Source organism: Podarcis vaucheri, assembly GCF_965113315.1.
Source record: "Podarcis vaucheri genome assembly, chromosome: Z".
NCBI lineage: Eukaryota > Metazoa > Chordata > Lepidosauria > Squamata > Lacertidae > Podarcis > Podarcis vaucheri.
In genome coordinates this window covers 12577719-12602192 of record NC_138758.1, presented here as the reverse complement: position 1 = coordinate 12602192, position 24474 = coordinate 12577719, and the positions used below count along the sequence as shown (strand labels likewise).

The 24474-nt window shown below is 43.9% G+C and overlaps 1 protein-coding gene across 3 annotated transcripts in view; it reads right to left on the bottom strand.

Moving 5' to 3' along the window:
* The window catches only part of GRIA3 (glutamate ionotropic receptor AMPA type subunit 3), a 209648-nt gene that overhangs the window by 144381 nt on the left and 40793 nt on the right, over positions 1 to 24474 (bottom strand). For all 3 annotated transcript variants that reach the window (XM_082207234.1, XM_082207233.1, XM_082207235.1), the window contains exon 3: positions 11744 to 11983. In XM_082207234.1, coding sequence (XP_082063360.1) covers positions 11744 to 11983 — 240 coding nt within the window. The remainder of the gene's footprint in view (positions 1 to 11743; positions 11984 to 24474) is intronic.

The window sequence follows — 24474 nt, the reverse complement described above, 5'->3', positions numbered from 1 at the left end:
GGTTGGGGGAAGATGACTGAATGAGCCAAATGGAGAGTTCTGTGACAACGGTGAATTTTGCATTTGTTGTGTCTACCATTTTCATATCTGCCCCCACCCCCCACTGACATATGGCCCTCAAAAAGCTGCTCAGAAAGACCCTTGGGCTGAAAGGTCTTCCTTACCCCTCTTCTAGTATTCTCATAAATTTCAGGTTCCCCTTTAATGTGTGGCATCCACCCCTTTGTTGCACAAACCTACCGATTCTCCTGTGCACCCAATTACATGCAGCCTGCAGTTTGGCCTGAATACCTGTGTCTTACAGAAAAGGCATGTTCTAGATTATTAATTCACTCCTTCCCCCTCAGCTCCATCAACTCCTCAATGTTTTGTGCATTTGTAGTTTGACTCACTCACCCAATGTGTGACCATCCTTGTGACAACCCAATCAATGGTAGGTCCAGCAATGGCCAGTAACCATAGTGCAGTAGTCAATAAACAGGACCTCCATGTTCTGGGATAATCAGTGGAACATCCACTAATGGAAGAAAAACAAGGGGAGGTGGCCTTCATTTTGCTCACCTTCCTGTATAGAACTGACCAATCACTCCTGGAGGCAAGAGCCTTATTTGGGTGCTATCCCCCATGTGAACCTGTTATTTTTCCAATGTTGATGATTTTGTGTTTTATGTTTGTGTGTGTGTATTTTTTTGTTTGCTGATGTTTTCAATTAAGTACTGACTATATGCAGATAATGTAAGAAAACAATAACATAAACATGCAAATAAAGTGAAACATGAATTGACATAAACATGTCTTTTGCAGATGGCAACAGAAAACAAAAACGGGTATTGTGGGAGAGGAGTCAGATCATGTGAAAGGTAAGTTCTGCCATTTATATCTATTAGACTATATGTGTGTGTGTGTCTAAAGGTAAAGGGACCCATGACCATTAGGTCCAGTCGTGGCCGACTCTGGGGTCGCGGCACTCATCTCGCTTTATTGGTCGAGGGAGCTGGCGTACAGCTTCCGGGTCGTGGCCAGCATGACTAAGCCGCTTCTGGCAAACCAGAGCAGCACACGGAAATGCCGTTTACCTTCCCGCCGGAGCGGTACCTATTTATCTATTTGCACTTTGATGTGCTTTCAAACTGCTAGGTTGGCAGGAGCAGGGACCAAGCAACGGTAACCGGAAAGGGTTACTTCCAGGTTTTGCCACTCGTGCATGTGCAGACACGCAAAATGACATCGTGCGCTTGTGCAGATGCGGCAGATGCACAGACGTGGGTTGCATTCTTTTCAGGTTGCGAATGGGGCTCCAGAACGGATCCTGTTCTCAACCAGAGGTACCACTGTATATTTGACATAGTGAATATATATATATATATATATATATATATATGAATGAATTACATTGTCCACAAGAAAGTCAGAATGAGAATATATTACACACACACACACACACACACACACTTGAGAGTTGGTGATAAAATAAATCAAGGAGAGAAATGGAGAGAAAAGGGGTTATATATTTACTATAGGGACATAACAAATATCCCTAAATAGTGCTGATGGTGGAGGTTGAGGTCAGGGGTGGAACCAAGTAGAGGAGGGTGAGGGGAACCATCATTTCATCTGCATGCATGTTTGTTGCTAGAATTGGTCCACAGATACATTCCAAAAATTCAGTGAACAAAGTATCTTTCCCTTAAATTATTTACATATCTACACATACCATGAAATTTAAACATGCTTTATCCTGTTCTGTGAGAGTAGCTCAAGCATGCATATTTATGATCTGGTTAATATTTAAATAGGATGTATTAAAACAAGCGCCTGCTTATACACATGGAATGTCTGCAACTCTCAAATGGCCGCGCACTGGAATTGCCTTCCATGCAGATCTTGCATTCAGTGCTGCCTCTCTTTATGCCCTAAATAATTCTGTTTGCTTTCCTTATTAATCTTGGTGATATTGATCAGTGCATGAGAAGCTTTGGATAATTTTATATATTTTTTTCTAAATTTTATCTTTTGTTCATAGCCCATCCCCATTTTTCTGTGCTAAGCTGAAGAGCTCTGCACCTATCTCCTATCTCATAACACACAATGCTTGTCTCATGCTCAAAATGTGCTTGGGAGGTCTTAGAAGGATGAAGTAGGCGAGGCCTCCAGAGTCTGTGAACCACCAGATGAAGGTCCTATCTGCACTACACAGTTAAGGCAGTAACATTATACCACTTTAAAGAGTCAAGATTCCTCCCAAAGAATCCTAGGAACTTGAGTTTGTTAAGGGTTCTGCTATTTGTTAGGTAAGGTAAAGGGACCCCTGACCATTAGGTCCAGTGGTGACCGACTCTGGGGTTGCGGCACTCATTTCGCTTTATTGGCCAATGCAGCCGGCATACAGCTTCTGGGCCATGTGGCCAGCATGACAAAGCCGCTTCTGGCAAACCAGAGCAGCGCACGGAAACGCCGTTTACCTTCCCGCTGGAGCGGTACCTATTTATCTACTTGCACTTTGACGTGCTTTCAAACTGCTAGGTTGGCAGGAGCAGGGACCGAGCAACGGAAGCTCACCCCGTCGTGGGCATTCGAACCACCGACCTTCTGATCAGTCCTAGGCACTGTGGTTTAACCCACAGCGCCACCCACGTCCCACCTGCTATTTGTTAGGAGGCCCCTATTTCCCTTACAGAGCTAAATTCCCAGCGTTCCTTGGATAGAGGGATTGATTGTTAAACCACTATGGAAACTGCACCTCTGAGAGTGGAATAGGAGTCTTTTCTGAACTCTCAGCATTCTTAACAAACTACAGTTCCCAGGATCCTTTGGGAGAATCCATGACTAGCAAAGTAGGACCACACTTTCTGCTCAGTGGCTTATAGACTCCCCTAGATGGTTGAGTTCTTTTGAGAACTGTTTTATCTGGTTTTTATTTGTTGTATTTTTATTTTATTTATTTGTTGTGATGTTTATTTTATAATGGAAAAGAAATAAATGCATGCATATTACTAAAACTCACCAAAACTAAACACAAGACTTGTTAAAAGTGGTGGTGAAATACCTGCTTTAGATCTTCAGGAAATATTTTTTCAACGTATGACATCTCCTTGCCTCCATGGATGGTCTTCCATTGCATGAGGGTAATAAATTATTTGGCTATAAGTCTAGGAGGTTTTGCCTCTTATTTGTGAAAGAGGTATGATTATTAAATCAGCACAAACTCCCCATCATTGTTTAGGATAAATACCAACTTAGCAGCCCCCCAAGAACCATGAAAAAAACCATTCATTTTGTTATTGCATTTAAACATAACTCTCAACATGGCTGCTCTGTACATCAAATTAATAGATTTCCCACCATGGTGTTTTACCCTGTGGTCTACTTAGCAATGAAGTAAGAAAACAATAATTGCTGACTTAAATTCCTCCCACCCTCTTAGCTTGTAGAGTCAAGATTAGGCCTTTAAGGTCTGATTCTCTACCTGTTTAGATGAGAATATGTAAAGATAGTATGGATAATATTATTGCATCTTTATTTATTCTCAGCTGACTGTTACTCTCATGTGAATAGGAGCATAGGTAGCTATCTTATACTAAGTCTGAGTTTTGATCCATCTATCTCAGTATTATGTGCACTGACCATAGCTGTCAACTTTTCCCTTTTCTTGTGAGGAATGCTATTTGGAATAAGGGAATTTCCCTTAAAAAAAGAGAAATGCTGACAGCTATGGCACTGACTGGTGGTGGTTCTCCAGAACTTCAGACAGAGGACTTTCCCAGTCCTACCTGAGATACTGGGATTTGAACCTAAGACCCTTCTGCATGCAAATCAGATACTGTACTGAAACATGGGTTTTGGCATGTAGTTCTTCACAGCTTGCTCTTCACATATGAGAAGCTGTCTTAGAAGAGAGTATCTGCCCATCTAGACCAGAATTATCTACTCTGATATGTAGGTGGTCCCAAATCATTGCCAGAAAAAAGGAGCCATATTTTCATTTATCTGTGTGTGTGTGTGCTAATTTATGGACCAGATTAAACTACCTTATTCCGCTTGCAGAAACCAGTGAAAGGACTCTCATTGGTACAGTGGGGTTCTCCCCACACATCCCCCAGATTTGCTCTGCAGTGTTTGGGGATTTCCCAGATCAGAGAGAGAAAATGCTTTCTCTGTGGGAACTATCTCCTTAGTGCTACATTGAATTCCATGCTGAATGTCTTGGTGCCATTACAGAAAGAGCTTAAACAGAACGTGACAGTCTTTCCCACTATAGCTAAGCATCCTGTCTGCCAGCTTAGGCTATTGCCCAGGTGTTAATTGCTGACGCATAAGTTCAAGGCACTTACTCACCCTTCTTAGGGCTCTTTAACTTTAAACTGGAGTAGAACTGAACAACCCTTCAAATGAAGGACTCTCACTCTCAGTAGCAAAAACTCCTTAGGGTCTTAGGCAGATGCCTTTCCCATCACTTGCTGCTACTTTAGGTGGAAACCTGGAGCCTTCTGCATACAACAGCATTTAGTCATCATGATCAAGTGGAACCTCCATCTCCGATGCCGATATACCTGAAGCAGGTAACACTTTTCCAGTCTGAGGACTGCATTCCTTTCCAGGCAGGACCAGATATAGAGGCTGGAGTGTAACATTCCCAATACCTGAAATATTCCATTGAATACCTGTTGCTGGAGAGCAAATGCTGTGTTAACAGCACTGAAGTGACCTCCCTGGGGTGCAAGCTTGGGCAGTGTGCATGGAGGCCCTGGGTTGCCCAGACAATAAGACCCCTGCTGACACGTTGGACCCGCTGATGTGGTCCAAAGGAAAGCAGAGCAAAATGTTTTACATCAGCTGGGCGGCAGGCGTTGGTAGAAGGAGGCATACAAGGTGCCTCCATCTTAGGGATTCTATTCAATATTTGTATAGGACTTACTCCTTAACCATATCTTATTTTGAAGATGTCCTGCAGGGCAGCAGATACAGAGCAAATGCAGGGGAAGGCTATCGCCCAAGCAGATATCTTTTTGTCTTCTTAAGGCAACACTATGTTTCCCCCCCCTATATATATAAATCTACGAAAGCAAATATATATATATATATATATATATATATATATATATATATAGTGTCAATATTCATTAAAGGGAGAAAATAAAGGGTTGTAGTGAGAGACCTTATAATGCTTAGAGTAGACCCACTGAAACCATAACTCAGTTTTAAGTAGCAGTATCTCCAGTGGATCCACTCTAGGTACCACTAAACCTGGGTATATCCTATGGACTCAGTTACAGCAGACTATTTAAGCTTGCTCTTCATCCTTAGTGATCCTAGCCAATCAAGTTTGCATCCTGTGTTTCGAATTTTGATCACCCCAAAGTGTGACGCAGTGCTAAGGACATAGATTACAGTGCTGGAGCTCTTTACAGAACATGAGCAAAATAAGTCCCTGCCTTCCAAGGAGCTTACAATATAATACACCCCTCTACAAAAACACATTCTTATTTTGCAAACACCTGTAATGTGCTACTTGCCATTCCACTGGTAAATCCAGAGTTTAATGCTTTCTATCTGTCTTTCCCAGCAACTCAATAGTCAAACCAAGGAGGAAACAGCTCAACAGCCTGCGATTTCTCACCGATCACCCCATTCTAACAACGGCCTAGTAAGCTAATAATGTTTACACACTGAGAGAGAGATTGTATTTAAATGATAATGTATTTCAAGAACCGACAGAAAATTGCTCAGTACCGTCTCCCAGTAGTGCCCCGAGCAAGCAAAGATTTGACAGAACAAATTATTAAAAAGTATGACAGTTCCAGATTCCTCTCCTTGCCCGCCCTCCCCAATTTTCAGTGGGATTTTGGCAGTGACGTATATGAGGTCTTTTACTGAACCATCTGATACAAGCAATCACTCACCACAATTACTGGGGAGGCTCTTGTGATGCTCCCTTATTTGAAGACCCATCACAATAGATTAGCAGGCTACCCAAACTGCCAAATGTTTCAGATGCTGTCAAATACAATTACAACTCTCAAGAAGATGGGATTTAGGGTCTCCAGCTCCAAAAGGTAATGCACTTGTCCTGCAACTCCAGCTTGCTCTGGTTTTCCCCAGAAACAATAAAAGTAGATGGAAAGTAAAAAAAAAAACAACAACCCCAAAACAAACCAAAACAAAAAACCCTTGGAAATTCTACAGACTTCCACATGGTCTTAGAACAAACATCTACCAAGCTGGTGTTCTTCAGTTCCAGGACTTGAGCAGCCTTAGATTGCGCCCTCTGTGTTCTCAAATCTCTCATGGGGAGCCAAGAGTTCTGGGTGGGCCAGTTTAGATTGCTCATCGGAAAGACCTGAGCTGACACCCCTCTCATACCATGCCTGGCGGATTCTACAGGCTTTGAGATTTCATGGAGACATTATCCTAGGCATCACTAGCAGAAGGACCTAGGTACCAGAACCAGAGATACATCTATGCTGCAATGCACATTTGAATGTGTGGAACACAGAAGCCTTTATACCAGTACAAACTATATCTCCATTTAACTTAGCACCATCTATTCTTGATTTACCATACCATGCTGGAGTCTCTGGCAGAGACATTGCCCATTACCTGAACCTTGTAACTGGGGATACCAGTAGGGTTGCCACCTTGTCCCTAGAAAAATGGGATCACCATGCTTTTTAACAAAAGTGTCCCCTGTCCCATTTGGACTTAAAATGGGGTGTCTTTCCCCCCTATATTTGAGCTTGGCTGGCCCAAAATGGCAGTTGCATCACTGTTGGCGCAGCTGATGAGAAGCCTGGTCCAGCACAAGAGAGAAGGGGTAAGGAGTGACCTCCTCCCCCTCCCTCCCTCCCTCCTCCTTCCTTCCCTCTCACTGGTTCTCCTCCTCAGCCAGCTGCTGCCCATTGGTCTAGCATGGTGTGGGTCTGCCACTGCTTGGCCCCCTCCACCACCCTGACCTGACTTCTCCTCCCTCATCCCTCCTCCTCCTTCCCACTCGTGTATCTTCCAATGCCAGCAAAGGAGAGAGTTAGGAGTTGCAGCTCAAGTTGCCTATCGGAGCTGGCTATCTACCCTTGGACCCTGTCCGTCTACATGAGTCGAGGGGAAGAGCGGGACCAGGGTGGTGAGGAAGCCGGGAGGCAGGAATTGGGTGTCATGAGAATGTGTGTGCCCCCCGCCCCAGTCCCCCCCCAACCTGTCCTTTATTTTGCCTGATCTTTCCCTTTTTTGCCCGACCAAAGGTGGCAACCCTAGATACCAGTGGTCACAACTGGGACTTTCTGCATGCAGAACATGTGCTATGGACCTTCTGCAAAAGTTACACTGTGCAAGGGCATTTTCAAGGTGGGACGTGGTAGAGACAAAGAGGTTTGCATGGGTTGGGGGTCCATTGCGGCATCCTTTGGTCATTCATCAACCATGGAGCAAGAATGTACGTAGCTCCCTCTGTTCTGCCACTGGCATACCCTAGTAGCAGAGTAAAGTTTAGGTGGAGCAAGATTTCTGCCTTCCTTGACTGAGAGAGTACAGTTTTAGATGACAGCACACTCTCTGCTGTAGCCAGTCTACAGGTCTACAACTACAGGTCAATTAAAATACACACCACTAGGGAAATAGGAAGTTGTCTTATATCATATCTAGTCCAGTTTTGTGTACTGTGACAGTGATTCTTCTGAGTCTAAGGCTGAGGCTTTTCCCATCACCTACCACCTAAACATTTTAACAGATGTTTTCCTGGAGATTGAACCTGGAACCACTTGCATAGAAAGCATGTGCATTACCTGTGAGCCATGTCCACTGCCACCCACCTGTGCATGAGGATGTGCTGATAGGCCTATATTACAAAGTGAATCAGGGCACACTTCCCAAACAACTGCTAGCAACTGAGCTGTGCATATGAATGTGTGTGTGTGTGTGTATTGGGGCCTAAGCATCTCTATTACATTTTATGGACATAAAGACCTCGGGCAGTAATTACAACACTTCTTTAATTTCTTAGTCTGGGAAAGATATCCTCACAGGGCATTAACAGCACAAAAAAGATGAAACAGATGTTCTGACTGCGGTTGTATCTGCCCAAAACACAAACTGTCTTTGCTTTTTTTGGTGAAACTGTAAGGCAATTATATTTTTATAGATATTTACAAAATCAGACCAAGTTCTCTTCCCCAGCTAAAAGAAAAAGCGGAGGAGCTCCAAGCCAGTTTTCCCCCTATCTGAAATCTGTGGGTAGTCAAAGCTATTTGAATACCTAGCCTGCGGTTTCCAAGCAGCAACTAATTTTGGAGTTCGCCATACTGTCTTGGAATAGATAAGAGCAGTATTTGTGTGTGTGTGATGGTGCCCAGTGGTATACTGTACCCTTGTCTTTCTCTCAATCATTGTTATCAAGATATGAGTACTAGCACCTCATTTTTAGCAAAAGGTTGGGAAAAAGCACTACAGTGAACTTTATATTTGTATGAGTGTGTATCTCAGCAATTTGTTTTAGAGAACCTGGCTTTGAGATGTCTTTTAGTTCCTCAAGAGCTCTGCTAAATTTAACATAAAGGTAAAGGGACCCCTGACCATTAGGTCCAGTCATGACCGACTCTGGGGCTGCGGCGCTCATCTCGCTTTATTGGCCGAAGGAGCCGGCGTACAGCTTCCGGGTCATGTGGCCAGCATGACTAAGCTGCTTCTGGCGAACCAAAGCAGCACACGGAAATGCTGTTTACCTTCTCGCTGGAGCGGTACCTATTTATCTACTTGCACTTTGGCGTGCTTTTGAACTGCTAGGTTGGCAGGAGCAGGGACCGAGCAATGGGAGCTCATCCCGTTGTGGGGATTCGAATCACGACTTTCTGATCGGCAAGTCCTAGGCTCTGTGGTTTAACCCACAGCTCCACTCGCGCCCCAAAATTTAACATAAACTGTACTAAAAGTGCATACAAAGCAAGTGATAGGATTATTCCTCCCTGCTCCCCACCATATACAATGGATGGGAAATCTCAGGCCTCGGAGCAAAATGTGGTCTTGTGACTCCTCAGGCCACACACCTCTCACCAGTCCTGCTTTGCATTCTCCTCAAATGTTTTTGCCTGGATGGAATATGTCATTAAATTCTGATATTGCCTCTTGTTTGCCTGGATGGTGGATATAAGGGGGCATGTGACTACAGGTAGAAACTAGCCTACTCTGCAAAAGTAAAATTTACTGTTATTGCTCCAACAACTTTTGCCTCTGGCCACGCCTACCACCACTGACTTGTGGATGATAAAACTGCTGTGCAGAATAGAATACAGCACCCCCCCCATGATAAAAGAGTGATGTGCAGGTCATTTTAGCCCCCACCCAAAGGCTTTTTTTAATCAGCTTTGCACAGACTTTATAAGCCCACAAGAAACCCCAAAGCTGAAAAGCTTCACTCTATCGAAACTCAACTCTTTGCTTCTTGATGGTGGTACCCAAATTGTCACTTTGGCCTTATATAAAGAGGCAGCAGAACTCTAAATCAGTATAGAGTAGGAATAGAGGGTAGCTTTTGTTTTTGTTTGGTCCATGCTTTTCAGTAAACCAAGCTCCTGGACTAATAAATAGATCAGAATATCACTCAGGTTTTCTCCAAATTTTGTGAAACAATTTTCGCCTAATCAAATTGTGCCAAAGTGTGTAAGAATTATTTATTTAATTTTTATTATTATTTTATGTATACCCAGTGCCTTTTATTCTGGGGGTATGCAGGGGTACACATACCCCTAAACATTTTGTGAATCTAAGTTTGATCTCATTGAGGGGAAGTATTTCAATATGAGTAGGAAAATGAGAGTACCCTCTAAACATTTTTTTAAGGGGGAAAAAAGCACTGTGTATACCACTGAAAGCCAAAATGGACTTCTAAACAGCTTACAGGTATAAAAACCAGTTACACATACATGGAAATATAAGCACCCGCAGTTAAGACACACAATACAACAATCACATTTTTAGATATAAAAATAAACTTGAATATAAAATGTATATTTTAGGATAAGGTATGCTTAGAAATGTGCAATGCATATGGAAACATGTATTTAAATATGAAATTTCATATGGATTCAAACATGTATTTAAGTATGGATTTTCACATGGAGACACATGCACACATGTGCGCTCGCGCGCGCACACACACAGTACACAAACTGTACATATGTATGTGTGTATATATATGTGTTTGTGTGTGTATCCACATGCATACAAATACATTACATAAAGAAAACATGAGAAGAGCCCTGCTGGATCAGACCACAGCCTCATCTGGACCAGCATCAGATTCTTACAGTGGCCAATCAGATGCTCATGGGAAGCCTGCCAGAAAAACCTGAGCATCACAGCACTCTCCCCACTGCTGCCAACAGTGGAAGTGGAAAATAGACATTGTGACCAGGAACCATTGGTAACCTTGTGCTCCATGAATTTATCTAATTCTCTTTTAAAGTCATCCAAGTTGGTGACCACCACTGACTCTTGTGTGATAGCAGTGTGAAGAAGTACTTTCTACTGCCTCTCCTAAATCGTCCAACATTCAGCTTCACTGCTTGCCCACAAGTTGTAGCATTACGAGAGAGGAATAATTTCCTGTCTCTATCCACTTTCTTCGTGATATGCATAATTCTATACACCTCCATCAAGTCGCCTCTTACCTGTCCTTTCTCTAAACTAAAAAACCCTACCCTTTCCTCATAGGGGAGCAATTCCACCTCATTGAATAATGCAGAAATGGGACGGAACGGGCTTTTGAATGGGCACCTGTAATACAGACTCTGGTCCAAAATGTACTTCTCTGCCCATCCTTTGTGTGCAGAAAGCAATTAGTTTGAGATAAGGAAGAGCATAGAGATATAAACTCCAGCTGGATTTCTAAGAAGGGGAAGCTAGCATCTCTCCCTCTTGACATCCCAGGTTCTTTGCACAGGTTTCTCTGTGATTATTTCTTTTTCTCTTTTGGTAATTGGGATTATTCGGTTAAATGAGCTGCCCCTTCGCTATGCAGCCTGAAGTGGTATAATCCAGACACAGTGTCACTACCTCATTTGCTATTTGTGAGAACCAGGCTTAGCATAACATTGTGATGGGTTGCAATCATGGCTCAATTACACTGCTTTTTAAAAATGCTATTATTATTGGACCTTGCTAATATTTGCTTAGTAAAAATAAATTTACACTGCTTCTTGTATTTAGCATCTTAAGTACTAACATCTAGGTTTCACCTCCCCATATCACAGAGCCGCAATGAGAACTAAGGAAGAGGACTAAGAATACTCAGCCCCAAAGGTGGCTTATTTTGACAGCTGATAGTTAGCTTTGGCATGCTGATGCAACCTAGGCCAGATCTGGCTAGGGAGCTGCCTGTTATCAACATATATCTGTTATTTATTTATTCTTTGCATTCTTTATCACATTTATACCCCACTTTTCTCTACAGGGAGCTCAGCTTGGTGCACATGGTGTTCTCCCCTGGCTAATTTAATCCCCACCCAAATCTGTGAGGTGGGTTAGACTGAGAGCCAATGATTCTCCCAAGGTTGCCCAGTGATCTTCATGGCCAAGTGGGAATTTAAACCCTGGATATGAATCCTAGTACAACATAATACCACGCTAGCTCTGATCCAGGAAAGAAACTGCTTAGCTATCATGATGATTAAGCAGTGTACAAATTCTGTTAGATAAAATACCTTGTGTGTAGGAGCAGAAAGAGGAAAGTGCAGTGAGTTCAAAGGGATTGTCTTACCTCTTTCTGTGTCATAGAGGTACACGAACTTCTCCCAGTTGTAGTAAGTCAGGAGGCTCAAGATGGCTCCCTTCAGAGCTGGGCGCATTTGAATGACAAATTGCACATCAGCATCAGTTGGGAAACTGGGAGTGATGAAAGATGTGTGCAGCGCCCCACAGAAAGACGTCAGCGTGTTCATCGACATCTGGTCGTAGAATCCAAAGATGGCATACACTCCCCTGGAAAACTGCGAACAGACTAAGAGACAAAAGAACAAAGCTGTTACAAATCAGGGATGGGCAAGGATGGATGACAGTGCATGAGAAACACGAAGAAGTTTCAGTGATGCTTTTATAGCAAGCAAGTCACAATCATCTTCACTAACAAGGCAAGTTGCAAAGATGATTGCTGTTTGCTTTGCTTTCAGGCCAAGAAGAAAATCCAGATTTAGAATGGAGTGACTCATAAACTTGGGTCACTAGAATTCTTCTATTGCTAATTTTACATTTAATAAAGCAAAAAAACAACAACACAATTTTATGTTTCAAAACAGACAACTGGGACTTATGAGCCCTTAGCATTTGATATCTATGAAGACCTCATTCTATGCATCTGTTTTTGAAAATCTGTTTTGTGCCATCTGAAACACCCTTTACAGCTATAATCTTCATTGTACTTGGAAACCAACCATTTCCTAGTAATGATATATTTAACTGCCCAAGATTCATGGAGGAATAATTGCAAGGGATAGAGACTACAACCTTTGCAGTAAATATACGATGCTGCATTCCCAAGTACCAGATCCCAGAGCATTCATTATTTCCACAAATCATAATATTTAGAATTTCTGAAGTCTGCTAAAATAATTTTAGAAGGGAAAAAATATTATTCACAATAGCTTATTGACATAGAATCAAAAGAATACCTTAGGAAAGAGAAACTAAAACACATCCTTTCTCATCCTCATGAAACACAGATGCAAAAATATAAAACTGGTAAGAAGAGGTTTTATTCTGGAGTGGTTACACACTGTGAATGAGTACAAAGCAAAAAGGGCATGTGGATATTAAGAAAAGGGCAGGTGCATTTGGATAAAGAGTCGATCACCACCAGACACACTGAAGAAATAAAGAACACACTTTAAATGAAGATAAAAATGTTAAGAGCAGCCTCAGTAGCTGAAATGAAGATATAAAAGCACATAGAATACTTCATTTGGTTCTTCCCCAAGATTGAAGAGAACTGTTAGATCTTTTGCTAAAAATATACATGAAAGAAAGAGGATTTTTCAACATTGTAAACAAATAAACATGGGCAAATAGAGTGGGGGGAAACGTTTAAGTGTTCATGTGTTGGAGGCGAGTAAGCACTATCATCTGCAACTTTTGCAACCCATGGCTCTTTGTCATCCAATGGCACTAGTTTAATGGTAAGAATGCATGTTATGTATGCCCAAGAGTCCAGGCTTGGTCCTGAGAATTTACAGTTGAAGCACTCAAAAATTATTTGTAGAAATGGTTGATGGTCTTATAATTCTACAATGAGGGGTGTTTCTGAATGCACACAGCAGAGTAAAAGTCTTGCTTCTAACAATGGACCCAAGTAGGAAGAGGCTCTTGGGTAGTTCCATGGATCTGAGCAAAAGCAAGCTGAGCTTGAACCATGGAGGCACTGTGGGTGAGTGGTTCTTCTGCTTGAGTTGCCTACCCTGTTCCTTGCCCCTTTCTCTCCTTAAGGTGCAGTCTTACACAATAGCCTTCCTGAATCTGGTGGCCTTCAAATGTTTGGAACTGCCAACTTCAACTAGCCAGACAACCTTACCTACCTAGGGATACATCCCTTTTAACTCAACAGGAATTACCTCTAAGTAGACCTGCATGGGATTGCACTGCAAACCTCTTTAGATCTGGCAACAATATTTGGGCCTCATCTACCACGCATACATACCAAACTGTAAGGAAGAGGATTCTCTCAGATGGTTGTTTTATAATATAAAGTATAAATAGAAGACTGTGATTGCTGCAGGGAACACATCTGGTTTACTTAGATGCTGATCAGAATGCATGCATGCAAATAAAAAGCAAATGGACTTTTAAGTTTAGAATGTGAAGAACATGGGGAAAAGCCAGCAGGTACTTATGAAAATTTACAAGGTTATTTTTAAGGCAGAATAACCATTGTGGTATTTGATCTCTCCCTTGCACTGTACACAAAATTCCCATCAATTCTACATATGCTTTAGTGCTGTTTGCATGAAAAAAATGTGGAGCAACTCTCTGTCTGCTGCCCTTCCCTACTGCTTCCATGTAATTCAGGTAAAACCCTCCCTCCCCTCTCCCCTCTCCCCTCTCCCCGCTGCCCAACAGCATCAATGCATTTTTCATCTCCATTTGACATGTGGTCAGAACGGGAAGCTCATAAACAGGTTATTAAATAAGCAGTTTTGGTAAGTCGTGATGGAGCAAACAGCAATAAAATATTCTTTAAATAAATTCTGGCCTCAACAGGCTCATCTCCTTAATAATTATTGCTCCTTAGAAATGCTTTCCATTTTTATTCACTTAACACTGTAATATTTATTTCAGAGGATTATTTTTTTAAGGACACTAATCATTTTTATTTTATTTTAGTATTTCCAGTACAGGGAATTTCTCAGCAGAGTGGATTGTCCTTTTGACAGTGCAGTGAAGGACAGTACATTATTTAGAATGCACAGAAGATCTCTCTCCTCTGTGCTGCAGTTGCTTGTACTGGAACAGAGAGGAATATTTGCTAAGGATGACATGGGAAGAAGTAGGAATAGGTCCAGATAGGCTGAGCCTAGGAATGTGTGAATCTGCCAGTTTTGACTTCACTCAGCTTCTCAAGTTTTAAATTTAGGTTTTCATATTTTAACATCAGTTTCTGAAATCCTTATGAAAATTTATCAGCATGTCAATATGAATTTCTCCTAATATATATATTTTTGCAACACTTTTGCCTAATATACTCTTTTTTTGCAAAGCAGGTTTCCCTAATTCATATGCATTTTCATGCATGCTTTACCCCAGTATAGGCATTTTTGGGGTACAAATTGCCTGGCTGGAGAACTGCACTATAACAATGGGCTTTGTGGGCTTCTCTGTCTGTCTGAATCTGGTGGAATTCTAAAAACATCCCAGCACAAACTGAAGACATCACATTTACAAGGCTATTTTTAGGGTAGGATAACCATGGCAGCATTTGATCCCACTGTTTAACCCTAGTGTACCTGCAGATCCCATCGATTTTGCATGCTTTAGTTCCACTTGCATGAAGCAAAACACAGAGCGACTCTCTAATGATCTGCATGCTGGTTATCTAACATAGATATTTTTCTGCCCCTCATTTCTATGCTGTGGTTAGCCATTTGCAGAAATGGACTTGCAAAGTAGATGGAACTGAATTCTACACCGCAATGCAGAACCCTCAAGGAGCACTAAACCTATCATTATCTGCTCCTTTTAACCTCAGAAACCAGTGATGGAACCTAGCACCTTCTGAATGCAAAGCAGTGATCTTTGGATCTAAAGGGGTAGTGGCTATGTGGCAGCAGGGCAAAGAGGTCATGAAGGTGTGGCCAAAGCAGTTGTTAACATGCTAATAATAAATAATTATAATAAGTATGACAGTGCATTTACTCAACCACCACCACCAATACATTTATTGTGCTATTAAAATAAAGCAACAAAAGATAGCAGCTCCCTATCCTGAGGGACTTACAGTCTACACCTCAACATGGAAGACACAGCAAGTCTCCACTCCTGTATACATTTATGCAGGAATGAATCCCACTGACCTATTGTAAGTGATCAGCAATTATGACTACATCATGCCCCATGGCAAGCTATGTGTTCTACAGAGCCTGAAGAGCTTAGGTATGTGATGACTAGAGATAGAACATTATCTGTGGAATACCAGAGAGAGAGAGAGAGAGAGAGAGAGAGAGACAGAGAGAGAGAGAGATTCATTTGCTGCTACCATTTGCTCTTTGGACATCAGATGGAAACAGTGGTGGATGTAATGGTGGACGTAGAGCCATTGGCAGGCTGAGCTGACTAATTTTTCATCTCCATCCTCCTCCCTTATGAGTTCTGTAGCGACGACACTGAGACTAAGGAGGTGGAAAGCTGACAGTCCTTGAACTTGTCAGAAAGAAAGCAGGGAGATGGTTGAGAACAAGTTGAGTATGGTTGGTCAGTGCCCCATTCACCCTAATGGACTAGCCTCTGTTGGGTGCAAGAGTATGCTGCTGCTGCTGCAGTTCTGTTTTTGTTCTTGTTTTCTTCTCTAGGAGGGGGGCATTTTACGAGCATCCTTCTTATTCAAAACTGAAAGGTTAAGAAAAGGGTGGCAGAGCAATGGAGCATCAAATGTGGATTCAGGGAAGACTTTTTTCAGTATGTTGGCAACTCCGCCATTCCTAGAAATGGCATTATGTAAGACAGAAGGAAGCAAAATGACATGGGTGGGAAACCTACAGCCCACCAGATGTTACGGGACTCCAACTCCCAGCAGCCCTAGCCAGCATGGCCAATGGTCAAGGATGATGGGAGCTGAAGTCTGACAAGGCATCAGATTTCCCCTCCCTGTAATACTAATAGCTGCATAATTGAGAAGACTCCACATGTTGTTGCTGTTCCATTTGTCTGGGTTCTTTGGAGGGGAGATGCTTTTGAAATCCTCGTTCTATGCTGCCTCTGGGGGTGGGGATTGCGACAGAATAGCAAGAGCTATTTTCAATAAAGTGCAGGACAAAAAGAGACGTGATTACATTTGCGACCCAGTATTTGTTTGCTGCTTCATTTCTGAGCTCAGTTCACAAAGCCAAAATTTGTGTAGACGTTGAGCCATGATGCAGCCTTTATTTGAGCAGATTGCCTGGGAAGCTAAACATTATGCAGAAGGGTTGTTTTTTTTATTTTGGGGCGGGGGGGGGGGAGAGAGAGAAACTCAAGCATGAAATTGGCACTTTAGTCTGCAACCTGCCAGATTTGAACAAAAGCCCTCCAAACTCCCTCCCTCTGCTAGATCCTCTCTGGTTTAAATAACTCAGGGACACCTCACTCATTTTAAAAGCCGTATCTTCATTTTGCTCACTTAAGTCAGGGGTTCCCAAAGTGTGGGCCTATAGACCACCAGTGAGTTTCAGGTGGTCTGTGGAGGTAGTGGAGGGTGAGAAGAGGCTCTGCCTTCTCATCCTCAGAAGACAAAAGTCCCAAGCTGCTAAAAGAGGCTGTCAAGGCACTTGAAAGGAGTGGAGATTCAATACATGGGAATGGAGGAAGCAGTAAGAAAGAGTGGGGGAGGAGAGCTTAAAAAGACCACTGCAATTCTGAAACAACAGGGAGCAAAATCATTAAGCGCTTTGTGAACACCCTCAGCAATTTCCAAGCATTTCATAGGGAATTTTTTGATGGGATCCACTGACTAATTAGCTGTAGTATTAATAGATGTTTGAGCATCATCAAAATGGAAAGGTTGCAGCATTTTAAAATAACCTCAGAACAGGCAGTGTTGGAGTTTCTATATACAGCCATTTAATAACATTCCTTAAGGTCTGATAGCTTGTATATTGTTTTAGCTTGAATGCAGCCTGATAATTGATGGTCAAAGGACATTGCTCAGGGGTAGAGTGCATGCTTTCCATGTAAAGGTAAAGGTAAAGGTACCCCTGCCCGAGCGGGCCAGTCTTGACAGACTCTGGGGTTTGTGCGCCCATCTCACATCTATAGGCCGGGGGCCAGCGCTGTCCGGAGACACTTCCGGGTCACGTGGCCAGCGTGACAAAGCTGCATCGGGCGAGCCAGCGCAGCACACGGAACGCCGTTTACCTTCCCGCTGGTAAGCGGTACCTATTTATCTACTTGCACCCGGGGGTGCTTTCGAACTGCTAGGTTGGCAGGCGCTGGGACCGAACAACGGGAGCGCACCCCGCCGCGGGGATTCGAACCGCCGACCTTTCGATCGGCAATCCCTAGGCGCTGAGGCTTTTACCCACAGCGCCACCCGCGTCCCTATGCTTTCCATGTAGAAGCTCTCTATTCAGTCTTTGGCATCTCCAGCTAAAACAATATTATTATTATTATTTTAAAAAGACCTCTAGCACCTTGGACAGCTCCTTCTGCTTGAGCAGAAAGTACTGCAGGTCTTAATTTAGGCTAGGGCTCAGAAGCTTCAGCCTGTTGTCAGATCTTAATCCTGAAACACATAGAGAACAGACAAGACAAGGCTTCAACAGCTTCAAAGGGCTGCGGCTCAGTGCTAGAACACTAGTCTGGCTTGCAGGTCCTGGGTTCAAACCCAAGCATCTCCTAGTACGGCTGGAGACATCCCCCATGACCCTGGAGAGCTGCTGCTAAAAAGTGCAGACAATATTGACCTAGATCAATATGTGCTTTAAAATGTCCTCAAGCAGTCGGTGGCAATTTAAATTTTTATTCCCCCCCCCTTTTTCCTTTGTTGGGGCTGGTTGGGTGGGATGGATATTTGGTTGGGGATTAATTTTAGTTTAATTGTTCTGTTCCTTTTTGTTGTTGTTGTTTTATTGGTTTTGTATAGTTTGTGTTTTGTTTTTAAGGGGCAGGATCAGGGCTGCCTGGGAGTGGGGGCCCAGCCAACACGATGGCTGGGACAAGTTTCACGGGGGGGGGGGGGAAGCACTGGGACATCCGATCTCGGTGATCATGGGCAGGAGGCGGAGTTACACTAAGACCAGACCATGTCATTACCGAGGAGGCAGGTTTAGTCGTTGTTTGAAGACTATCCCTGCCTCCGGGTCTGGCCTTGACTGGATGGATACTGGAATCAACAGGGGAAACCCACATGACCTGAAGGTGTTGCTGTGTAGTGCTAGGTCAGTGATGAATAAAACCACTGCCATCCACGACCTGATTGTGGATGGAGGATTTGACCTGGCATGTGTGACAGAGACCTGGTTGGATGAAGCAGATGGGCCTGTCCTTGCCGCTGCTTGCCCACCAGGTTTCTCTTATGCACAGCAACCCAGGTCATGTGGGTGGGGAGGGGGGTTGCAGTGATTTTTAGGAAGTCACTAGCCTGCACCAGGGCGTCCTACTGGGAAGATCCAGTTTTCTGAGTGCATGTTTTGGAAGTTGGGCAATAGGGGCAGTACAGGATTCCTTTTGGTGTACCGACCTCCCCGCTGCACCAAGGATTCCCTGTCTGAGCTGCTTCAGGTTGTGGCGGATTTTCTCCTGGTGACACCTAGTTTGGTTGTCCTAGGGGATTTTAACATCCATGCTGACACGACCTTACAAGGGGCTGCTCGGGACTTCGTGGAAAGCATGGCCTCCATGGGGCTGTCCCTGAATAAGTTTGGCCCAACTCATAGTCATGGACATGCCTTAGACCTGGTGTTCACCTCTAGTGACATGGGTGATCTGCCACTAAGTAAAAGTGAAACGAAAGAAGTGCCATGGTCAGATCACTTCCTGGTGCAACTGGACTTCTCCGCGACCCTTCCCCTCTGCAGGGAGGTGGGACCAATTTGGATGGTCCGCCCCCACCACTTAATGGATCCAAATGGTTTCCAGAGAGTGGTAGGGGATGCTTTATCCCATGTTGATGGCCTTTCAGCTGATTCCCTGGTGGCCCGCTGGAATGCGGAGTTAACTAGGGCTATTGACTGTCTGGCTCCGAAGCGCCCTCTCTGATTGCATGGAGCCCGGACAGCCTCGTGGTTTTCTTCAGAGCTGAGGGCGATGAAACAATCGCTGAGACAGCTAGAGTGTCGGTGGCAGAAAACTCACTCCGAATCTGACACAGGTTACACAGGTTAGAGCTCAACTTCGAGCCTACCAAGTGGCGATAGCGACTGCGAAGAAGACTTTCTTCACCGCGTCTATTGCATATGCAGAAAATAGTAGCAGGAGACTCTTTCAGGTGGTTCACAATTTAACGGAACCACCTTTACCACCGGGGCCTTGTGAAGACCGCAAGATCTCCTGCAATGATTTTGCAAAGTTTTTTGCAGATAAAATCACTCATATTCGGAAGGAGCTAGACACCACCATGGGAGCAGGGCTGGGGCGGGAGAGTGCTAGAGCTCTGTCTGGTCAAGTTGCATGGAATCAATTTCAATCCGTTACCCCCGAGGATGTGGACAGGCTGCTTGGACGCGTGAAACCAACTACCTGTCTCCTTGATCCTTGCCCATCCTGGCTAATAAAAGCAAGCCGGGAAGGGCTGGGCGATGGGCTCTGCGGGGTGGTGAATGCTTCCCTCTGTGAGGGAACATTCCCAGATCCGCTGAAAGAGGTGGTCATTAAACCGCTTCTTAAAAAAACATCTTTAGACCTGGCCAGTATGGCCAACTATCGCCCAGTCTCAAATCTTCCATTCTTGGGCAAGGTGATTGAGCGCGTGGTTGCTGAACATCTCCAGGCACGCCTGGAGGATACGGACCATTTGGATCCCTTCCAATCAGGATTAAGGCCTCATCATGGGACTGAAACTGCCTCGGTCGCGGTGGTTGATGATCTCCGGCGAGCTAGGGACAGAGGTGAGAGTTGTTTCCTAGTTCTGCTGGATCTCTCAGCAGCCTTTGATACAATCGACCATAACATCCTTCTGGACCGTCTAGAGGGGCTGGGGGCACTGTTATACAGTGGTTTCGCTCCTTCCTCCTGGGACGTGTTCAGAAATTGGTGGTGGGGGATGAATGTTCAGACCCCCCTGGGCTCCTCTCCCCCATGCTTTTTAATATTTACATGAAGCCTCTGGGAGAGACCATCAGGGGGTTTGGACTGGGTGTCCATCAATATGCAGATGATACCCAGCTCTACCTCTCTTGCAAATCAGAACCAGTAAAGGCGGTGAAGGTCCTGTGTGAGTGCCTGGAGGCGGTTGGAGGATGGATGGCGGCTAATGGATTGAAGTTGAATCTTGACAAGACAGAAGTACTGTTTTCGGGGGATGGGGCGGGCTGGTGTGGAGGACTCCCTGGTCCTGAATAGGGTAACTGTGCCCCTGAAGGACCAGGTGTGCAGCCTGGGAGTCATTTTGGACTCACAACTGTCCATGGAGGCGCAGGTCAATTCTGTGTCCAGGGCAGCTGTCTACCAACTCCACCTGGTACGCAGGCTGAGACCCTACCTGCCCATGTACTGTCTCGCCAGATGGTGCATGCTCTAGTTATCTCCTGCTTGGACTACTGCAATGCGCTCTACGTGGGGCTACCTTTGAAGGTGACTCGGAAACTACAACTAATCCAGAATGCGGCAGCTAGACTGCTGACTGGGGGCGGCCGCCGAAACCACATAACACCGGTCTTGAAAGACCTACATTGGCTCCCAGTACGTTTCCGAGCACAATTCAAAGTGCTGGTGTTGACCTTTAAAGCCCTAAATGGCCTCAGCCCAGTATACCTGAAGAAGTGTCTCCACCCCCATCGTTCTGCCCGGACGCTGAGGTCCAGCGTCGAGGGCCTTCTGGCGGTTCCCTCATTGCGAGAAGTGAGGTTACAGGGAACCAGGCAGAGGGCCTTCTCAGTAGTGGTGCCCGCCCTGTGGAACGCCCTCCCATCAGATGTCAAAGCGATAAATAACTACCTGATATTCAGAAGACATCTTAAGGCAGCCCAGAGTGTTCAGGGAAGTTTTTAATGTGTGATATTTTAGTGTATTTTTGGTTTCTATGGAAGCCGCCCAGAGTGGCTGGGGAAGCCCGGCCAGATGGGCGGGGTACAAATAATGAATTATTATTATTATTATTATTATTATTATTATTATTATTATTATTATTATAGATCAGGGGTCAGCAACCTTTTTCAACCCTGGGCTGGTCCACCGTCTCTCAGACCATGTGGTGGGCCAGACTATATTTTGGGGAAAAAATAAAAATGAATGAATTCCAATGCCCCACAAATAACCCAGAGATGCATTTTAAATAAAAGCACACATTCTACTCATGTAAAAACACGCTGATTCCCGGACCGTCCGTGGGCCGGATTGAGAAGGCAATTGGGCCCACCCAGCCCACAGACCTTAGGTTGCCTACCGCTGACCTAGATGGACCCAAGTAAGTATAAAGTCACAGATATGAGGGATTGGAAGAGAGTGGTGGCGTTTTTTTTACTGATAAAGTTTCCAGGCAGATCATTTCGGCATCTCTCCTTCTGGAAATTAAAAGCTGCACAGATGAACCAACAACAACATGGCTAGACATTCATGAAACAGAGGTTGGAAACAGAAAAGGTATTCATTAAAACAATAAATTATCCCACACTTCAGACAGGAAACGTTCCCAGAGCAGATCACTAAAGAGAGATAGTGAGAGGGCGTGTGTGTGAGAGCACTTACAATTTCAAAAATACATGACACAAAAGGGAGATGCTTTGGGTGGGAGGTAAGGGAGGAAATAAGCAAACTCAGGTTCAGACTGTTAGTTTCAAGTTGTTCTAATGACCAGCTGGACTCTTTGGTCACTCTTTGCTAATTGGTTGGTCATTCTGAAAGTGGGAAGCTGCATTTTCTTGAACTCATACCATGACAACAAGCGATTCCCTGCCCGTTCAAGACAGGTCACAGGCAGAACTCCTCAATATATTTTAATTGTCTGTAGAGTCATGCCTGGATTTTTAATACTCTGACCCACACCTTTGAACATCACACATGCATCGATGCAGAGCATTTCCTTGCATGTTTAGTCAGAGATAAGTATCACTGTGCTCAATCAAGTTTCACAAACAAAAACAATGGGGCTTACTCCCATATATGTGGGGACAGGACCACTGCCTTAGATCATTCATAGGAACTGAAAAACGAGCATGAAAGCAGGAATCCTCTATAGGACACTGCCAGGCGAGTGTTTATTGGGGAAGCTTTTTTGATGATAGTTGGTGGGGCTTTTTTGCAGCATCCATACAACTTCATTGGAATCAGAATGCCTGCCCATATTCCTTTCTCTGTTTAGTCTGGATTTATCTTTCCTCTGGAGAATGTAAGTACACAAACAAACAAACCTCTGTGGTCAACAATGTACATGCAATATCTCAATGACTTATTTGCAATTACCTGTTCAAGGAGGCTATTAGCTTCAGTAGCCATGTTTTACCTCCAGCTGCGAGAATCACAAGTGGGGGGAGTGTTCTTGCACTCACATCCTACTTGTTTGCTTCTCATAAGCATCAGGTTAGCCATGGTGAGAACAAGAGATTTTTTATTGTGTTCTTAAACTAAACCTGATATGGAAGCACCAATAGATTTATGTGAAAGCAAGTCCACTGAACACAAAGGGGCTTACTTCTGAGTAGACATGCACAGCATTGTCAAGTTTATAGCCCAGACCATGGTGAGGTACCTACCATATGTCTGATTATTTCCCCATATTAACCTGTAAATGGAAAATGGACATGCTGGGGGGGGGGGTGGAGCGGGAGAGAGAATCCTTTTCCTTAACATGCTAAGTTTTCTATTTGCAGAGTGTTATTTTCAATATGTGAAAACATGCAGAATATCACCTTTGCTCTAGCCTACTGTCAGATTTAATATAAAAATAAGGGAAGCATCATTTTTGCCTTGAGCTCACAAACCTATTCTCTTTGGTTTTTTCAAAAAACAAAACAAAACCAACAGCCCACATTACTTATTCTATTCTTTAAAAAAACAACCATGCAGAGTTCAGCATTTTAGCAGGACATTCCTTGTCAAAGGAATATTTAACAAATTGTCTTCACTGGATATAAGGGCAATTTGTGTCTAGCAGTGGCTAGCGCCCATTTGGTGAAAGGCAAAGACGCCACCAGTAGGTGGTACCAGAAGCCATGACAGGTAGGGTCAACTCATTCTACATTTGTCTCCATCCTTCTCCATGGTGAATTTTACAAGGCTGACACTGAGACTGAGGAAGAGGAAGCTGACAGGCAATGTGACCCTCTTGACTGTCTGTAAGTAAAAAAGCAGAGCAGGTGAGGTTGTGTTAGAACAAAAGATGCTGTCTTATCCTGAATCAGACCATTGCTCCATCTAGCTCAGTGTTGTCTACAGTGATTGGCAGTGTCTTTCCAGAATTTCAGAGGAGGGGCATTCCCAGCCCTACCTGGAGATGATGGGGCTTGAACCTGGACCTTGAGCTACAGCCTAATAAACTGGCCTCCACGGTCTGTGGGAGTTTTGCCAAAAAATGGAGGTTTAAGGATCAGGGTGGATTAAAAAGCAACAGAAGATACAAGAACCCACCATGCTAATAATAGTAGTTTTTTTGTGGGATGTTGCAACACGAACTAAAGTTTTTATCTCAGGAATTTATGCTTAAATGCTAACCACTGAGAGTTATCCTTGTTATTTTGCTGGGTATTGTGGTAATTAGAAGGGCTTGCAATTAGGAACTCGGCCAAATTTCAGGTAAGCAGGCAAGCTTATTAGGGTTTTAATAGCTCCGTTGCAGCTAGGCCAGATTGTGGCACAAAGCTGGAGCCAGGGGTTGCACAGCTACACCTAATTTTCCATTCCGTTCAAGTAAAACTTCCTTGCTGTCAAGCCAGCAAGCAGGTTTCATTAATTCCCAAGGTCTTAAAAAGGAGGACAACCGGGCAATTGGTGTGTGTGTTTTTAAATTTTGTTTTGTTTTTTAAGGAGAGAGGACAGTATGCAGGTTAATGTCTTCCCCAACACACAAAGCTAGCTCAATATGTTGAAGACGAGTGTCAGCCCAAACTGGAGCCTGGCAGCAGCAGATTTCAGTGTCTGGTCACCATTGAGTGGATATTG